Below are 17666 nucleotides of genomic sequence, written 5' to 3'. Positions count from 1 at the left end.
GTGAGTAGAAGCACCTTCAGAATCCTTCTGAAGGTTTAATGCAAAAACACATGACAGTAAAAACATACCTGAAAGTGTTTTGAGATGTTTTTGTTGCTATATTCAAAAAATGACCAAAAAGTCAGCGCCTTTCTCTATTGGAGTAAAATAACATTTGGAGATGAAAATAAAAATGATGTGCAAAATATACAAATATTTAGTGAGTTAAGGTTTTACCTGAATATGAATTAACATTTTGCATAAAAAGAAAAGTAGTCACACGATTTCAAGATGCAGTCTGTTGCTGTCCAATAAAAACAAAACAAAAAATATCTCCAAATTTAGAGATTTTGGATGCAGCAATGAAATACTTAACTTCAATACTTGTGGTTTGTCAACTCCAGAATTTTGGATTCCCCCCCCCATTTTTCATTCATTCATTCTCCGAATAGCTTAACCTTATTTTTGACCAAAGAAGCACCATCAGCTGCCAATCATCAGTCAAGCATGAAAGGGGCTATCAAGAGTCAGTGGGGACCAGCGGCAGCTTTTCACGGTGTGAAAAGGCCATAAATGAGAGGAAGCCTGATGTGGGTCATGGGGACCCTGACGTCAATTGCGCTAGATACGGTTAAATCAACATCAGACACACTCCGTTTACTTCTATGAACACACTGGACACTTCATTAGGTACGCTCTCATGACTTGGATGAAAAAAATGCCTTAATAAATGGTGCTAAATACAAGATTTACGGTTTGTACAAAAAAAAGTTTCAAGGACCCGTGCCCAAACTTAAATAGTTAAGTCGGGCATTTTGGGCAAATTCACTCCGTAGTCTACCTTTAAAGATAGAAAATGAGCCCCTGACGTTTTAAATTGAATAGGAAGTCTGCCATTTTTGCTAAAAACAGCAATTTTAGGTGAATTCCCTCTGTAATGCCCCCTAAAAAGTTTGAGAAAATAAGCTAGCACCAGGTTTCACTGATCAAAAACAAATTGGGCAGACATGCAAATTATGACAGGCCACAAGAAAAAGTCACAAAGACTATGCCCAAAATTGAAGAGGAATTCCAGCGCTTGGACTTTTAGGGAAATTCAAAGTAGGAAAGGAAAAAGTTTGTGTAAGTGTAAGTGCAAAGTTTGGGAAAAGGCTGAATGTGCTCAGAAGAAATGTATAATTGTGTTTAAGTGTAAAATAAGCAAGATTCACTTAACGTTTCTGATAAAAGAATTTCATCCAGACAGGAAAACGTCTTCCTGGGAAAGAAGTACCAAGCAGGAAGCAGTCCAATGAGAAAACTCTCAAGTCCGGCAATGGCAAGGTACTGCGGATCAACTGTTAGGCGTCATCTTGGTCTCATGACGTCAAAATGTGAACAGCATATTAAAGACAACTATTATTTTGATACCTTTTTAAAGTAAACCAGGAAATGCATTTGTCCATTCACGGATCAAACAGCTGTTATGTTGTGAATTTTGCTGTTCAACTCCTTGTTAGAGAATTGTAAGTTGAGTAAAAAGTACTCAAAAACTGAACAGTTTGTGCATTCAAGAGTTTTCAGATCAAATTAAGTTCACCTGTAAAGTGTTAGTTCCCCCGAAAGCTCAAGCTTAAGCCTTAACTGAAGACTCTTCAGTCATTTACGATTACAAAGACATTGGGTTCTATTTTCCTAGACAGACGCTTGGCATAAAAATGGCCGCCTCTTTATTTTCATGCCAAGGCAAGTCTTCTTTAGCTCTCTGGCCGTTCTGACTGACGGAGCTTCTGACACAAAAATGTATTATATTTTAGACCCACAATAACCAAGTCTAACTTGTGGAGCAAGTGGCGTAATGCAGTTTTAGTGGATTTAATTGAGGCACAGGTAGATTTGGCGGACGTGTGGTGGATGACAACATGTTTCATCCCTAGATATGACAACAGTGTGGGACAATCCTGAATCATTGAAGAAATTATCATTATCTTAGAAAAACATTTTAATAGGATGACAAGAGCCGCTTCGATTGGCCGGGAGCTTGGTAGTTTTGGTTTCGTTTTGTGTTTTGTTATTTAAATTTAGTTGTTTTTAATTCGTTTTCAGGGTGGTTCTGTTAGTTTTTATTAGTTTCAGTTATTTAATAAACGCTTAGTTTTCATTTAGTTTCAGTATTAGTTTTGGTTTTAAATAAAATATTTATTACTTGTGCGCAATATTTAAAAAACACCATGGTAAAAATAAATCTACTTAAAATAAAATTTAAAATCATCCCCAAAGGATCATGCATTAAATTAATTACCAAAGACTAAAACGAAGGACATTTTAACTATAATTATAGTTAGTTTTGTAAAATGTAGTTTCAGTTAGTGTCCACAAAAAAAACACATTTTTGTTTTTATTTTATTTCGTTAACGAAAATGTTTTTTAAATTCTAGTTTTAGTTTTTTTTTTTATTAGTTTTTGTTAACTAAAATAACCTTGGTCGGGAGTCGGCTGTGTTCCATCCCACAATGGTGCACACCAGCGCAGACGTCCCCTTCTACCTATGCCTAGGAATAAACTAAATGAAAGAAAACTCTACCCATGCTCACAATTAGATTGTGCTTCATGCTAGATTTGTGCTGACCACAGAAATTGGGCCCATTATCATAAAAACAAATTCTTTGAAGGCTTCCAGTGATCTTCAAAGAACTTAACACAATGGTTTGTACCTAAATGTTCACAAAAATGTCTTTGTAAAACTGTTTAACTACCCTTAATTGTATTTGTTTACAGTACAAAACATATTTGATAATTCCTTGAAGATTCCTTTTGTCATGGATGTTAAGGTTTATTGAGCACTCTACACTAAATGTTGGTTACACAAATTGATTAGGTTGACATTTTAAGACGAAGTTATCCACAAAAACTTTGACTTTTGACTAAATTATACAACTTTTTATTTTATTTCACGTAATTTTGATGTTTACAAAAAACATGAACATAATAAAAGTTCTAATTATCATAAAGAAGGGCCTCCCACAGCGAAGAGGGCAAGTCGGGCCCAGATGAAGTCGCTGCGTGTGTGAGCTGCTTTCAGGCAAGTTATCATCATCATCAGCTTTAGCACGCTATCTGCTGACACCACGCATGCAACATCAAGACACACCCTGAGCCAATAAAGACACTTAAAACACATAGTATGGTCAAAGTGAGCATTTTCTTTGGAAAGGCTGGAATTGTTACGGTGCATCATTACAGTAAATGACCTAACATACAACAAACACCAGCATCGGAGAAATGTTGAGTAAAAGTCAGGTTAGCCATGTTTGAAGGTCATATTTGAATTATTTCATAATTTTATATGGGTGGTCCACAAGGAACCCCAAGTGATCTGACTGTCAGCCACTGACTTAATGCTTGAATTTTCCACCAAATGTTATGACAATTTCCAAGACAGTCATTTAAATATGTGCACTTAAAAAACAAAAACTTGTATTAATGTATGTGAGCTTTTTAAATAGATTTTTCAACACTTTTTTAAACTTCATTTTTAATTCCTACAATTGACTATCAACCAGCCCTGGGTGTACCCTGCCTCTTTCACAAAATCGGTCAAGATAAGCTCCAGCTCACTTGAAACTCTAATGAAGACAAATGTTGAAAATGGATGGATTTAAAAAACAAACGAGCAAAAAAACTATTTTTCATTGTTTGTATAGATATTTGACTTTTTTCAGAATATGCAGATAATGTGCAATTTATATGCAGATGATCTTTTAGATTTAACACAATGTTCCAGTTAAAAAAATTATATATCTACTTTTCCATATTCTTATTTTACTTGAATTTGTCAATATTTAACGTAAAAGTTACAATTTCATAAAAATGTTTAAAAGTTGTTGTTTTTTAAAGCACAATCGACTTTTTTTTGCAATTCGTTTTTTTTTTTGTGTAACAGATTTTCTTTTTCTGACTTGTGGTTACACTAACGGTGTAAAAAAAATATTTTCTCAGATTTTGCTATGCATTTTTTTTTTTAGTAAAATGTTTTATTCAATAATATACTGACAACTTAAACACCCAAACATATTGTTCTTTAAAGCATTTATTTGCATTAAAAAATGGGCAGAATACTAATAATGTCCACTATGGCCTATATATTTCTTTTATAATAAACTTATTTTGGGATTCAATTCATCACAGTCCTACTTAGTTTCCTAGTAAATGCAGTTTTCTTTTTCTTTCAATGTCCCATGTAGAAAAGATGACAATTGACATTCATACAATATTTTGAAAACAGAAATTAGTTTGGTCATTTCTGTTGTAGTGGGTAAAAGGAAAATTATTTCATGCTTAGACAAAGCAAGGAAAAATAAAGTGAAAAAATTTGTCGTTTATTGACTGAGAAAACTTGAAAAGCAAAAATTACATTGGGCATTTATTGGACTGTGAACCTAGCGCCCCCTACAGTGAACACTGGACTTCACAGGTAAACCATATGATAGTTACACTTCAAGTCTAATGTCTCTCATGTTCCCTGATGAATAAATAAAAGCTGGAATCATTTTCAAGTTGTGGACTCATTTCTCACTACCTCCAGTTGCTGGTTAGGAAAACATGTTTACACGAGAGGAATGGTTGCCAAGGCTGGGGAGTTGAAGTCCCTCAAGAAAATCACAATCAGAGTGTAAACAGTATTGCAAGGAGAGATTTTATTCAACCAATCCAATTAAGTCATTGCAAACACCAAAACAAGTACAGTATCTGTAAACCGTTACTCTATATAAAAAAGAAAAGAAAAGACAAAAGGCATGTTCATGACTTATTACTGACCTTGCATTCAATAAAACAAAACCCGCCCTCCCCGTCGACCACACCTGACGAGCTGAAGAACGGCCGGGCATGAGAATTTATCGTAGCACAGCCGCGTGGCTTATTTTGAGGCAGTGCTAGTCATTAGTGGCCCAGCGGCTCTGCGTCAAGAGTGAACGAGGGGGAGGCGAACTGGCCTTTCCCCAAAAGGACTGCTTGGCCCAATTGTGCTGTTTCATCACGTTGTTGTTGTTTTTTTTAAGCAGGAAACTGTTAGGGAAAGGCAGTTTTAGTCCTTTTAAACCAGTTTGTTTACATGATGACGCATGGGGCGCGGCTCTTGGTGATCTTCGTCAGAGGTTTGCCATCGTGAGCTTTCTGGATGGCTTCCATTACCTGGATAAACAACAAAAAGTTACAAACCTGCTTTTTTGTGTTGTGTTAAATGCTGAGAGTTCTTTTAGCCTCTTTCCTGTCTGGAGCGATGGATTTTGCAGGTGCTATACAATCAATCCACATTATTTATTACATATTACAGTACTAAGCATTTGTTAAAAAAAAAAAAAAAATCACAAAAGTATTCTGAGACCGTCACAATTCAACTGCCTTGTTTATGGATTATTAGTGTTTTTATGCAAATATTTAGCAGTTCTGACTTCACTACTGCGTTCGCGTTGGTTGACAGAGACGCGTTAGAGATTTCTTCCTACGAGTGACATGTACCTCATGTACATGTAGCCATAAAAGGCTGGGCAAAACTTCACTACGGCGCATTCAGATTTGCGTACGTAATTATTTGGGTTACATCGAAGCAGTAGGTCGTAAGTTACACGCTGTTTTCGTGCGTAAAATATGATTAAAAACTACTTACATCATCCTCATATGGGAATCCTCCGAGCTCCAGCTTGGAGAAAACCAGCATCCCGTTGATCTCAATCTCAAAACTGGCTATAAAAGATAGAGGGTGTGACTTTTAATTACATCTCTTGTCACACTTCCGGGTATAGTTGTATTAATCATTTACCTCTCCGGCCCACGAAGCCCGACACGTCCGCATCGGTAAACTCGTCCTTGACGACTCGGGCGAGCTCCCGATAACGGGGCTCGTAGCCTCAGTTGCCGCTGGAGGTGATTGGAGAATCTCGGTTAACTTAGCAGTTAGCTAGACATAACAACCGCATCACCTTTAGCCTTTTATAAGTGACTAACATGGTACACACACACATCACACAACATAAAGAGCGCAATAATGTTATAAGGTTACCAGTATTCCACTCGAATTGTTACCACTCCCATTTTTTTTTATTTTGCTGAGGATCTCCGCGTTTCAACACAGGTTAGCACAAGTGTAGCCAATGGCCGCTTAGCATACAGTACTGTATATAAAGACTTCACAAGGGGGCGGGGCTGTAGTGACACTGGGGCAAACGCAAAGGTCACGTGACAGGGACGACGTCTGTCACAAGGAGCCACCCGGTAGCTCTTTATACTCTTTATATTTCCCACGTTTGTTTTACAATTTTACTGCGTTCAAAAGAGAAACAATCGTGTCTGCTTTTCTAATGTTTAAATGGAACTCCACTAGTCGTTACACATCTGCTCACTTCTTTGTAGTCCATCCACGGACGTCTCCACCACACACACATCACACCACACCACTTTTGCAAAATGTGCTTTCGGGCACTCCCAGAATTTTGAAAAACAAAAGACAGATGTCCATAACTGGTTAGTGGTTAGGGGTTTTATTTTTTATTTTTTACTACGGGAAGACATAAATTTGCTACTTTGGGGTTTTGGTCAGAAGCTCAAACTAGGGTAAAGTAGGGTTAATATATAATACTAACAAGTTCCAAAATCACGTGTGCTGTTTTTTTCGACAGCTGCCAATAAGTGACTAGCTCAACGTACCCCCCCCCCCCCCCCAATGGTAAACATTAACAATATACAGAATAAAAGAAAGTCTCGTGTGTTTCTCATGATTCTCACCACAGTTAAAGCGTAACATGGTCTGTGTGAAATGGGAAGAGCGAGTCGGGAAGAATCAAAGCGGACGTCGTCTTTAGAACCCTTTTTTTTGTGTTTGGGGGGGATCTCATAAGACGTTTCGTTTTCTTCTCCCGAGTAATGAGACAGGCACTTGTGAACTTGCCAATTTAGCCCTCACTGGAACTAATAGAAATGGGAATAATCTGTTCCAAAGTCACTTCATTGTACCATAATAAAAACTTGAGAGCGTGTAAAATGTTCTTAACAGAAGGGTTTTCGGCCGTGTCAAATTGAGTTGAACACAAGCTTGCACAGGGCACAACACCAGTTTGCCGTTGTTCACTTAATTAAAAACAAACAAACAAAATCTTATAGTTGTCTCGATCCATGTACAACTTCAAGTAAATATATTTCAGATTAATTTGCAAATGATTCCATCCCCGTTTTGCATTTTCCACAAGAAAGTTCTCATCGGGATTTGTGGTTCATTTATTTATGAACAAGTGTGTTAAATTTCAAGCAAATTTAAATAGCTAGGAGTACATTGAAGCAGACAAACACATTCAACAGGTTTTAGGTAGACTTGCACCAAAAACATGTTTCTAGAATAAAATGCATTGAGGTGAACCTGCGTGAGAAATTAAACAATGAAGGTGGCTTGTCACCCTGCTTGCCAGAGGCGTGTATAGTTGAGTGTGGTCCTTTCTGGCGACCTTCAGACCTCCATAAAGGCATAAAATCGGGAATGGTGGGGTCTGGTTGAACAGAGTTTGGCTCACATGTTTTGCAGAGACAACGTGACATGTTGTGTTTATGTTTAGAAGAAGAAGAAGAAAATAATGGCGACCAGTGAGCAATCAGGTAAGTCAAACTCTGCGCCTTTGCGAGAATGTTCATAAGCTATGTTTAAAAGCTGCCAAGAGCCCTCTGTGGGTGTGACTGGAGGAATAATGTTAAATTATGTACCAGCGGATGAACTGTACAGACGGTTCGACTGCAATGAGATGCCGCATATATTTTTCCTGGATCAATGATTTTATAGTGTTCCTTAAAAAGGCTGTATTCTATTTAGTATTCTCATACTGTTAATAGTCAAATATATATATATAAATGTATGTTTATCAAATGTATCGCAAAATAGGTAGACACTAGACATATATAGGTACCTTTATGCTTATCAAATGTATAATAATAATAATCCATCCATTCCGCTTAGTCTTCACAAGGGTCGCTGGAGCCTATACCAGCTGGCTTTGGGCAGTCGGCGGGGTACACCCTGAACTGGTTGCCAGCCAATCGCAGGGCACACAGAGACGAACAACCATTCCCACACACAATCACACCTATGGACAATTTGGAGTGTTCAATTAACCTGCCATGATTGTCTTTGGAATGTGGGAGGAAACCGGAGTACCCGGAGAAAACCCGCGCAAGCATGGGGAGAACATGCAAACTCCACCCTGGAAGGCCGAAGCCCGTACTCGATCTCACGTCCTCTGCACTTGGAGGCGGACGGGCTAACCAGTCATCCACCGTGCGGCCTAATAATAATAATAATAATAATAATAATAATAATAATAATAATAATAATAATAATAATAATAATAATAATAATAATAATAATAATAATAATAATAATAATAATAATAATACACAAACTTAAAAAAATCGACTGCACCTTTTTAACTTACCCTTTAGACTAACTAAAAACTTTTTTTCATTGAATTAGGCTGGTAAATGCTACCTCCTAGTGGTCACTAATATGTTACCAAAAACTATTCCTTCCTGATAAAGCTAATGAAGCCAAAATAGCCTAAAATGAGCATTGAACACACACATTTTGACTATAATAATTTTGATGCTAAAATGAACATTTAGCATTATCACCTTTAGTGTAAAAATTAAATAGATATGTTAAATGTAATCTACTAAATTTACTAAAAATGGTTCTTTCGTAAAAAGCTAAAGTGACTCCTTAAATAAAACCCAGATCCTAGAATGAGCAGTAAACTTGCCAATTTATATTTGGATGAATGTAAAATGGGGCTATGAATGATGGTCCTAAAAGTTCCTTCCCAATAAAACTACTTCCTCCTGAAATGCTTTTTGTGTGTCTTATTAGTGGATGCCTGGCGTACCTCCCAGTTGAAGCTGGTCCTCCTTGGAGGCAGGAACTCGGGGAAGAGCTCCCTGGGGAATCTCCTCCTTGGTCAAGACGAGTTCGCCACCAAGGAGAGGACGTCATGCTTGCGGCGGCTGGCCCAGGTGGGCAGGCGCTGGCTGACGGTGGTGGACACGCCCGGCTGGTGGTGCGACTTCGGCGTGGAGGACACCCCCCGTGCGTTGCGCCAGGAGATCCTGGGGAGCGTCGCCCTGTGCTCCCCGGGACCCCACGTCTTCCTAGTGGTGGTCAAAGCTGGCTCGCTCTTCACGGAAAGGCGTCGCCGGGCCCTGGAGGAACACGTGGGTCTGCTGGGGCCCCGGGTGTGGTGCCACTGTCTGGTGGTCTTCACTTCACTAGGGGGGGCCAAGTTCAAGTCGGAGGGTCAAGGGTCCGAGGGCTTGAGTTGGCTGAGGAGTCAGTGTGGACAGCGGTGTCAACTTGTTGACTTGAGCGATGGAAGTCAAATCTCGGAGCTCATACAGAACATCCAGACATTAGTTGCCACCAATGGAAACAGAGTGTTTGAGATGACGGAGAGCGTCTGCATTGCTGTAGCGGAAGAGAAGAGACGAGTGGAGGAGGACGCCCACACCAGGTTTTTGAAGATGAAAACTCACAGGGCCTCTATGAGAGGTAAGGATCTTAAAGTAGGGTTTCAAACCAGGATTCATACTTAAAAGTACAGTAAGCCAGAGTTAGGGTTCCAAGCCAAGGTTAGAATTAAGAAAGAGAAGTTAGTTTAAAGTCAGGGTTAAGGATTCAAATTAACGTTTAAAGTCAGGGTTATGGTTTTAGACTTTGAATTGAGTTGACGTTTCAAATTACGGCTTCAAGTCAGGTTTAGAGTTTCAAAGTAGAATTTCAAACCAGGGTTAGCGTTTCAAGACAATTTAGAGTTAAGAAGAAAGAAAGTGGCTGACTGGTTAACACGTCCGCCTCCCAGTGCAGAGGACGTGATTTCGAGTCCGGTCCTTCCTGGGTGGAGCTTGCGTGGGTTTCCTCCTACATTCCAAAAAACATCCATGGTAGATTAATTGAAGTGTCTAAATTGATCGTAGATGCCATTGTGACTGTGGATGGTTGTTCGTCTATATGTGCCCTGTGATTAACTGGCAACCAGTTCAGGGTGTATCCTGCCTACTACCTGAAGACAGCTGGGATAGGTTCCACCACCCCCTGCAATCCTAGTGAGGAATAAGAAGTTTGGAAAATGGATAGATGGATGAAGAAAGAGAAATTATTTTTTTTAAAGTAGGCTTAGGGTTTTAAAGAAGACAAGGTTGGCATTTCAAAGTAGAACTTCAAGTCAGGGTTAGAATTTCAAACAAGGGTTTAGAAAAATGGCTTCAAACCAGTGTTACGGTTTCAGATTAGGGTTTCAAGACAGATTAGATTTTCAAATAAGAGTGAGGATTGGGATGTCAAGACATATTTAGGGTTTGTCTACGGATTATACGGATAATGTTTAATACCTGAGTTATTGTTTCAAAATAGTGTTTTAAGAGAACATTAGGTTTCAAGTCTTGCATCCAACATTTCCAGAGCGGGCTCGCCCTCTGCCTGACATCAGGATTGTGCTTCTGGGAGCAAAAGGTTCTGGAAAGACGTCTTCTCTGAACACCATCCTGGGCCGGGACCAAGGGTTGCGGCCCTTGAGCAGGACAGCTCGTTGCACAGTGGGTCGAAGCACGGCCTTCGGGAGGCAATTGACGGTGGTGGACACACCTGGCTGGTGGATGAACTTCTTGGGTCACGAGACTGCCGCCTTCGACCGCCGTCAGATCCGATTGGGCCCGTACTTTTGTGCTCCAGGCCCTCATGCCTTCCTGCTGGTGGTGCGTCCGGACCGTGCCTTCTCCGAAACCTACCGGCAGGCGGTGCGGGAGCACCTGGAGCTGCTGGGCGGGGATGTCTGGAAGCATGTCATGCTGCTGTTCAGCTTCGGGGACTGGCTGGGCGATACGGCCGTTGAGCGGCACGTGGAAAGCGAGGGCGAGCCGCTGCGGTGGATGGCCGAGCGCTGCGGAAATCGAACCCACGTGCTCAACAACAGGACTGCTGGTGATGGATTTCAGGTGAGGGAGCTGCTGGGGAAGATTGAGGAGATGGTGGCCGGCTGTGGTGGCGGACATTGGTGGGCGGTGGGAAAAGAAAAGGAACAGCTGGAGACGACGATAAGGGTGGAGGAGGCGAGAGCGGCGGAGAGGAAGATGAAGATGGAGCTGTGGAGGAGAGAGGCCAGGACACACCTTGGTGAGATGACAAAAACATTATAGTGATACCTTACCTTAAATTACAAGTAAAGCATCTACAGTGGTTCCTTGAGATAAGAGTCACTTAAAAAAAATATATATAAACAAAAGCCATCATTTGACCAATTTTTGTCTCTGACTTGAGAGCAAAAACTTGAACAACGTTGCCAACACTAGCTTTATGCTAACACACAATGGAAAATGCTAGACATGCTAATCATTAGCATCAATAGTCACACCGTTATACCGTAACTCTTTAATAAATGGAATTTGAACACAAGCAGTAAAAATATAACTAGCAGGAAAATACTTTACTGTGCTAGTCTATAGAAGTAACAATAGGCTCAAAATTGTCTTCTTTATAGGGTGCAAAAAATAAATAAAAAATGGGGGTGGGGGGGATATAGGATTATTATTATATATATATTTTTTGAGAAACAGCATACATTACAGCTAGTCAAAGCAAAAAGTGGCCATAGGACGGCTCTTCTAAAAAAACTTGGGCCACTCACATCTGAAGGCAACAATGTATTAATAAACCTGAGACAACAGTGACTATTTGGACTCACTCAATAGCAGCTTTTTGATGTTTTAGACAAGCCCCGCCCCTTCTCCGAAGTGACGCTCGTCTTAGTGGGTGGCAGCAAAACAGGCAAGAGCTCATGCGGCAACACTGTGCTGGGCTGTGACTGCTTCCACGTCGACCGCCCGACCACCTCCTGCGTCCTCGCCCGGGCCCGCGTGGCTGGCCGGGTTGTGACGGTACTGGACACGCCAGGTGACTTCCCTCTAACCGCCGACCTCCTGAAGAGGATGCCGTCCTGCGCCGTGCTGGTGGTGGTCAACGCCAGTGCCGCCTTCAACGACGGGCAAGGAGAAGCCTTGGCAGCCCAGCTGGGAGGGCTCTGGGCCAAGGCCGTAGTGGTGTTCAGTCATGGCGACTGGCTGGGAGACACGGGAATCGAACAACGGCTGGAGAGTGAGGGGCCAGCCCTGAGGGGGCTGGTGGACAAGTGCGGGAACAGGTACCACGTGTTGGACAACAAACGGCGAGGAGACGGCTCGCAGGTGCGACAGCTGATGGCACAGGTGGAGTGCATGCTAGCGGCGGAGTGTCAAGCGACCGCAGCAACATCTGCGCCACCATGCTATATGAGTGCCACGTTGTGCAAGAATCCAAGTTTGCTGCCTAGTGATGGACATCAGCTTTCAAAACACTGTAAGTCCTTTGAACACAATAACAACACACGCAATGTCGCAGAAGAAATTAGGGTTTCAAATTAGGGCTACAAGCCAGGGTTGAATCTGGGGTTTCAAATTAAGGTTCCAAACTTGGCTAAGGCATCAAGACAGGGTTAGAGTTAAAAAAAATAAAATTAAAGGTTACGGTTTCACATTGGGGTTTCAAGCCTTGGATAAGGTCTCAAATTATGGTCTCAGGCCTGGGTTAGGGTTTTGAACCAGGTTTAGGGTTTAAAGTCAGGGTTTCGAGCCAGTGTTAATATTTGAATTTTGAATTTCAAGCCTGGCTAGGGTGTCAATCATAGTTTAGGGTTTTATGTAAGGGGGTCGAGCCAAGGTTAGGGTTTTAAACCAGGCTTCCATCCACCCATCCATCCATCCATTTACTACCGCTTATCCGGGGTCGGGTTGCTGCAGCTTTAGGAGGGAAAACCCAGACTTCCCTCTCCCCAGTCACTTCAACCAGCTCCTCAGGCGGGCTCTCAGGCACAGCGTGTCCTGGTGGAGTAGCAGCTTGACCCTGAGTCCCTCCCGGATGACCGAGCTTCTCACCCTATCTCTTAGGGAGAGCCCAGACACCCTGCGGAGGAAACTCATTTTGGCTGCTTGTATCCGCGATCTTGTTCTTTTGGTCACGACCCACAGCTCGTGACCATAGGTGAGGGTAGGAACGTAGATCGACCGGTAAATCGAGAACTTCGCTTTTTGGCTCAGCTCCTTCTTCACCACAATACAGATACTGATACAGAGTCCGCATCACTGCAGACGGAGGTCACACTGGAGGTGCTGATCTTCATCCCAACCGCTTCACACTCGGCTGCAAACCGCTCCAGTGAGAGTTGGAGATCACGGCTTGATGAAGACAACAGCCCCACATCATCTGCAAAAAGCAGAGATGCAATACTGAGGCCACCAAACCGGAACCCCTCAACGCTTCGGCTGCGCCTAGAAATTCTGTTAAGTTATTAACAGAATCGGTGACAAAGGTCAGCCTTGGCGAAGTCTAACCCTCACTGAGAACGAATCCGAGCCCCCTGATACGGGCTCTTCGGTCCCTGTACGGTGTCAGAGTTTGGTTCGCATTGCCAGCAGTAACTCAGATTCGTTCTCAGTGAGGGTTGGACTCCGCCAAGGATGCCCTTTGTCACCGATTCTGTTAAGCCAGGTTTAGCATTTGAAATGAAGGTTTCAAGCCTTGGTTAGGGTTTCAAAAAAGTTTTAGGGTATGTAAATGTTTCAAGCCACTAAGGCAGGGTTAAAGTTTTATATTAGGGCTTCAAGCAAGGGATGGGGTTTCAAATTAGGGTCTTAAGCCTGGGTTATGATGCTGAACCAGATTTAGCATTTCAAGCCAGGTTTACGAGTTTAAAGGTATGGTTTCAAGTCAGGATTAGCATTTGAAATTAGGGTTTTGAGCTTTTGTTAGGTTTTTAAACAAAATTTAGGGCTTCGAGCCATTTTCAAGCCAGTGTTAAAAGTTTCAAAGTAGGTTAAGGGGAAGCCCTCCCCCTTAAAAAAAAAAAATGTTGACAATAATATGTTCTATGTCGTCCCACTAGTCTAAATACGGTATTCTGGTTAATATTGTGTTAGTGGAATATGAGTTAAGCAGCAAAATCCAGCAGTTTCTGTCAATATCAGAAGGCGGCCATTTTGCCACTTGTTGTCGACTGAACATGACATCAATGTTGCTCAGGTCTCAGGTAACAACCAATCGCAACTTAGCTTCAGAAAACAGCTGAGCTGTGATTGGCTGTTGCCGGAGCTCTGAGCAACATTGATGACATCTTCAATCGACAGCAAGTGGCAAAATGCCCCCCCATATGGATAAAAACGGCTGGATTTTGCTTCACAACTCATATTCCACAAATGTAATATTAATCAGAATGTCATGTTTAGACTAGTGAGATCACATATAACATGTTATTGTCAAGAAATGTTTATGGTTGACTTTAGGGCGACAAGTTAGCGTTTGAAATATGGGTCTCTGTCATGTCTGGGTAGAGCTGGCTTTGGTTGAGGGCCCCGATTGGTCCTGAGTGGATGCCTGCCCTTCCGCAGGCTGACCAATCCGGGCCCTCAGCCACTTGTGCCTGGCCCCAGGTGTGACTAATCCCCTAATTAGTGTGGGTGCATTTAATTCCCGGGTGGTGATCAGTCCCTTGTGGGATCATTGCCATTGTCACGGTCACCCCCGGAGTTTGTCATGTCGTTTTTTGATTTTGAGTTATACAATAAAAGACAACAGTCTAACCCGCACTCCTGCCGTGGTTCTCCTGCCTGCCTGCACTTTGGGTCCTCTACTCCACACGCCAACGGACTCAACTCCGCCTCCGTGGCCGGATCGTGACAATGGCAATGATCCCACAAGGGACTGATCACCACCCGGGAATTAAATGCACCCACACTAATTAGGGGATTAGTCACACCTGGGGCCAGGCACAAGTGGCTGAGGGCCCGGATTGGTCAGCCTGCGGAAGGGCAGGCATCCACTCAGGACCAATCGGGACCCTCAACCAAAGCCAGCTCTACCCAGACATGACAGTCTCTACCTTTGCTTAGGGTTTTAAACAAGGTTTATAGTTCCAAGTAGGGTTAGGGTTTTAGGGTTTGAAATTAGGGTTTGAACTGGCTTAGAAACTTAAAACCAGGTTTAGGGTTTGAAGCCAGCGATAAGATTTTGAATTAGCATTTCAAACTGACTTGGATTTCACAAGATGGTTTAAAGCCTGGCTTAAGGTTTCAAAGTAAGGTTTTAAATCTGGATGCACGTTTCAAACAAGAGTTTTTCAAATTAAGGGTTTGGATATTATAATAGAAGTATGTTTATGGGTCACACATGCCTCACAATGAACTTTTGCTTGCATTGCAGTTGCATTGAAGTGCAGTGATCCTCCCACCGAGGGTTTTAGGGAGTCCTCTATGGAGTGTCCCTCATTGGACTTAATTGAGTCTTCATCATCTGACAAACAAGTTGCACTTCCACCCACCGCGTGGAACAGGGGCAACGCCACTTCCTGTTTGCTGGCCATGCTTCAGGACAGACTGCAAACTTTAAGAGTCAACATACCAGCGTGGCACCACGTTGACCGACCCGGACTTCCCATGATGCTCCTGGTGCTGCCTCCACCCCATCAGGGCCCACTTCCCAATGGGCATGCCCGCCTGCAGCGCGCCCTCTGCAGCCAGACTGAAGACTGGAGGAGCCTGGAGGAGCTGGAGGCCTTCATCGACTCGTATTTTGACACGCTGTGGGAGCGACAGGCCTTGACTCCGCCGTCGCCCCAGCCCGAGGGTGCCACCGCCGCCTCAGAGGAATTCCTGCTCTCGTCTATCGATAGGAAACTCTCCAAGCTGGACGTGCTGGAGGAGATACGCGGGGACCTGGCAGAAGTGAGGAGAAGCCTGGAGTTCAGCTGGAAGGCCATGAAAGAGATCAGATGCAAAAAATAAACACCAGTGAATGACACTCAGCAGACACAACATTAGGTACACTTGCACACCAATTTAAAAAAAGAAGTCAAATTCATGCCACTATATTTAACAATAATTTCGGGTTTTAAGCATGGGTTAGGGTTTTAAAAAAGGGTTACAGCTTCAAAATAGGGTTTGAAGTCAGAGTTAGGGTTTCAAATTAGTGTGTCAAGCAATAGAATGCAAGATCCCAACCCTGGGTTAGGGTTTCAAATGACTGTTTCCAGCCTGGGTAAGGCTTTCAAGCTAGGTTAAGGTTGCAAAAAAGGGGTATTGCTTCAAATTTGGGTTTCAATAAACAGTTACGGTTAAAAAAAAAGTAGTGCTTAAATCCTGGGTTAGGAGTTTCAAATAAGAGTTGAGGTTACAAAGTAGGGTTGCAAGTAGGGATGCACCGAAATGAAACCGATAACCGGAAATGAGAAACGCTTGGCCGTAACCGAAACGCCAACATTTAAAAAAATAAAATAAAATACTTTTTGTATTTTTATTTACCAAAATAAAAAACAATGTTTAATATCACTCCGATTCACCATTAGCTACAGTCCACTCCACATTTTCAACACATATTACTACAGTAATGTTTGAGAAATAAATGAAGTAGATGAATGAGAATAACCACAAGTATACAGTAAGCACACAGTGCAGTGTCATGTCATTGCGTTTGTTATTCTATGATAAATAAAGTTGCTTTTCTGCACATTGTTGGACGTAATAATCTGGAGATGAAGCTATACTTTTGTGAACTTTTTCGAGTGTCGTCACTCGTCAACCTCAATTGATTTGGGTCGCTGCTGATAACGCAGCTCTCGTCTCGGTCATGTGAAATAAATGAATTTATCATGTAAAGGAACCGGGCGCCGTGTTGCTTATTCAACGGGGGCTTTATTTGCATTTCAGCAGCAAACAATTTGCTACGACACTTCAGTTGCAGAATAAGAAGTTCGATCGTTGTAAGCTAGCGCGTAGCTGCTACACGCACACACTTGCCTTATGTTGTCTTCCGCGTCCTCTTCTCTCGCTGGCGCACACACTCTACGGAGATCACGATACTGCAACTTTGTGCCGTTGCCATTATTCCTCGCAGCTGAATTGAGATAGCATCGAGCGGGTTAGCCTCAAGACGCTAGCTTTCGGCTACTGCTCATGATTTAACATTGAGGCGGAACACTCACCCCGGCGTTTAATTCATACATTTGTACATATGCTTGCAGCAGTTTTGTTTTGCTTGCGTTACCACAACATCCTATTTCTGCAATATTTTTCCGGCTCCAATTTTATTCGACCAAATGTCGAAAATGCATATTTTTCTCATTTTCGGCCCAATATTTTCGGTGGGCGAATATTCGGTGCATCACCAGTTACAAGTAAGAGTTTAGGTTTTAAGACAAGATTAGTATTACGGAGTAGGTTTTAAAGTCCAAGTTAATGGTTCAAATTAAGATTTCCAATTTGGGTTTTAAGCCTAGACCGCGGTGATTCAAAGTAAGGTTTGAAGTCAGGTTTAAGTTGAGGGTTTCAAATTAATGTTTCAAATTAGGGTTAGAGTTTCAAATAGGGTGTACTGTTTCAAATAAGATTTCAAATGAGAGTCAGGGTTCCAAGGTAGAGCTCCAAGCCAAGGTGAGGGTTTCAAAGTGGGGTTTCAAGACTGGGTTAGGGTTTTGTGCTCAAGGTTTCAAATAAAGGTATCAAGGTTTAGGGACAAAGGTTAGGGTTCAAGTACAAATTAAAGCTGCAATATGGAACTTTTTTCCTCAAAAATAACTTGACATTAAGCTTTTTATTTGTCC

The 17666-nt window shown here is 42.1% G+C and overlaps 1 protein-coding gene and 1 pseudogene across 1 annotated transcript; one reads left to right on the top strand and one right to left on the bottom strand.

The window, feature by feature from the left end:
• Positions 1 to 4635: 4635 nt before the first annotated feature.
• Positions 4636 to 6185, bottom strand: LOC144043761 (migration and invasion enhancer 1-like). The gene is made up of 4 exons (XM_077557721.1): positions 6020 to 6185; positions 5780 to 5877; positions 5627 to 5703; positions 4636 to 5151 (listed from the first exon to the last, which is right to left on the bottom strand). Exons 1-4 carry the CDS (start codon positions 6049 to 6051, stop codon positions 5068 to 5070), a joined length of 291 nt encoding a protein of 96 aa, XP_077413847.1. The 5' UTR covers positions 6052 to 6185; the 3' UTR covers positions 4636 to 5067.
• A 2662-nt stretch (positions 6186 to 8847) lies between these two features.
• On the top strand, positions 8848 to 15862 carry LOC144043914 (GTPase IMAP family member 8-like; annotated as a pseudogene).
• The last annotated feature ends 1804 nt before the right edge of the window (positions 15863 to 17666 follow it).

Source organism: Vanacampus margaritifer, chromosome 2 (genome assembly GCF_051991255.1).
Source record: "Vanacampus margaritifer isolate UIUO_Vmar chromosome 2, RoL_Vmar_1.0, whole genome shotgun sequence".
In the NCBI taxonomy this organism is placed as follows: Eukaryota; Metazoa; Chordata; class Actinopteri; order Syngnathiformes; family Syngnathidae; genus Vanacampus; species Vanacampus margaritifer.
The sequence above is the reverse complement of the archived record's forward strand: the minus strand, read 5'-3'. Positions and strand labels throughout refer to the sequence as shown.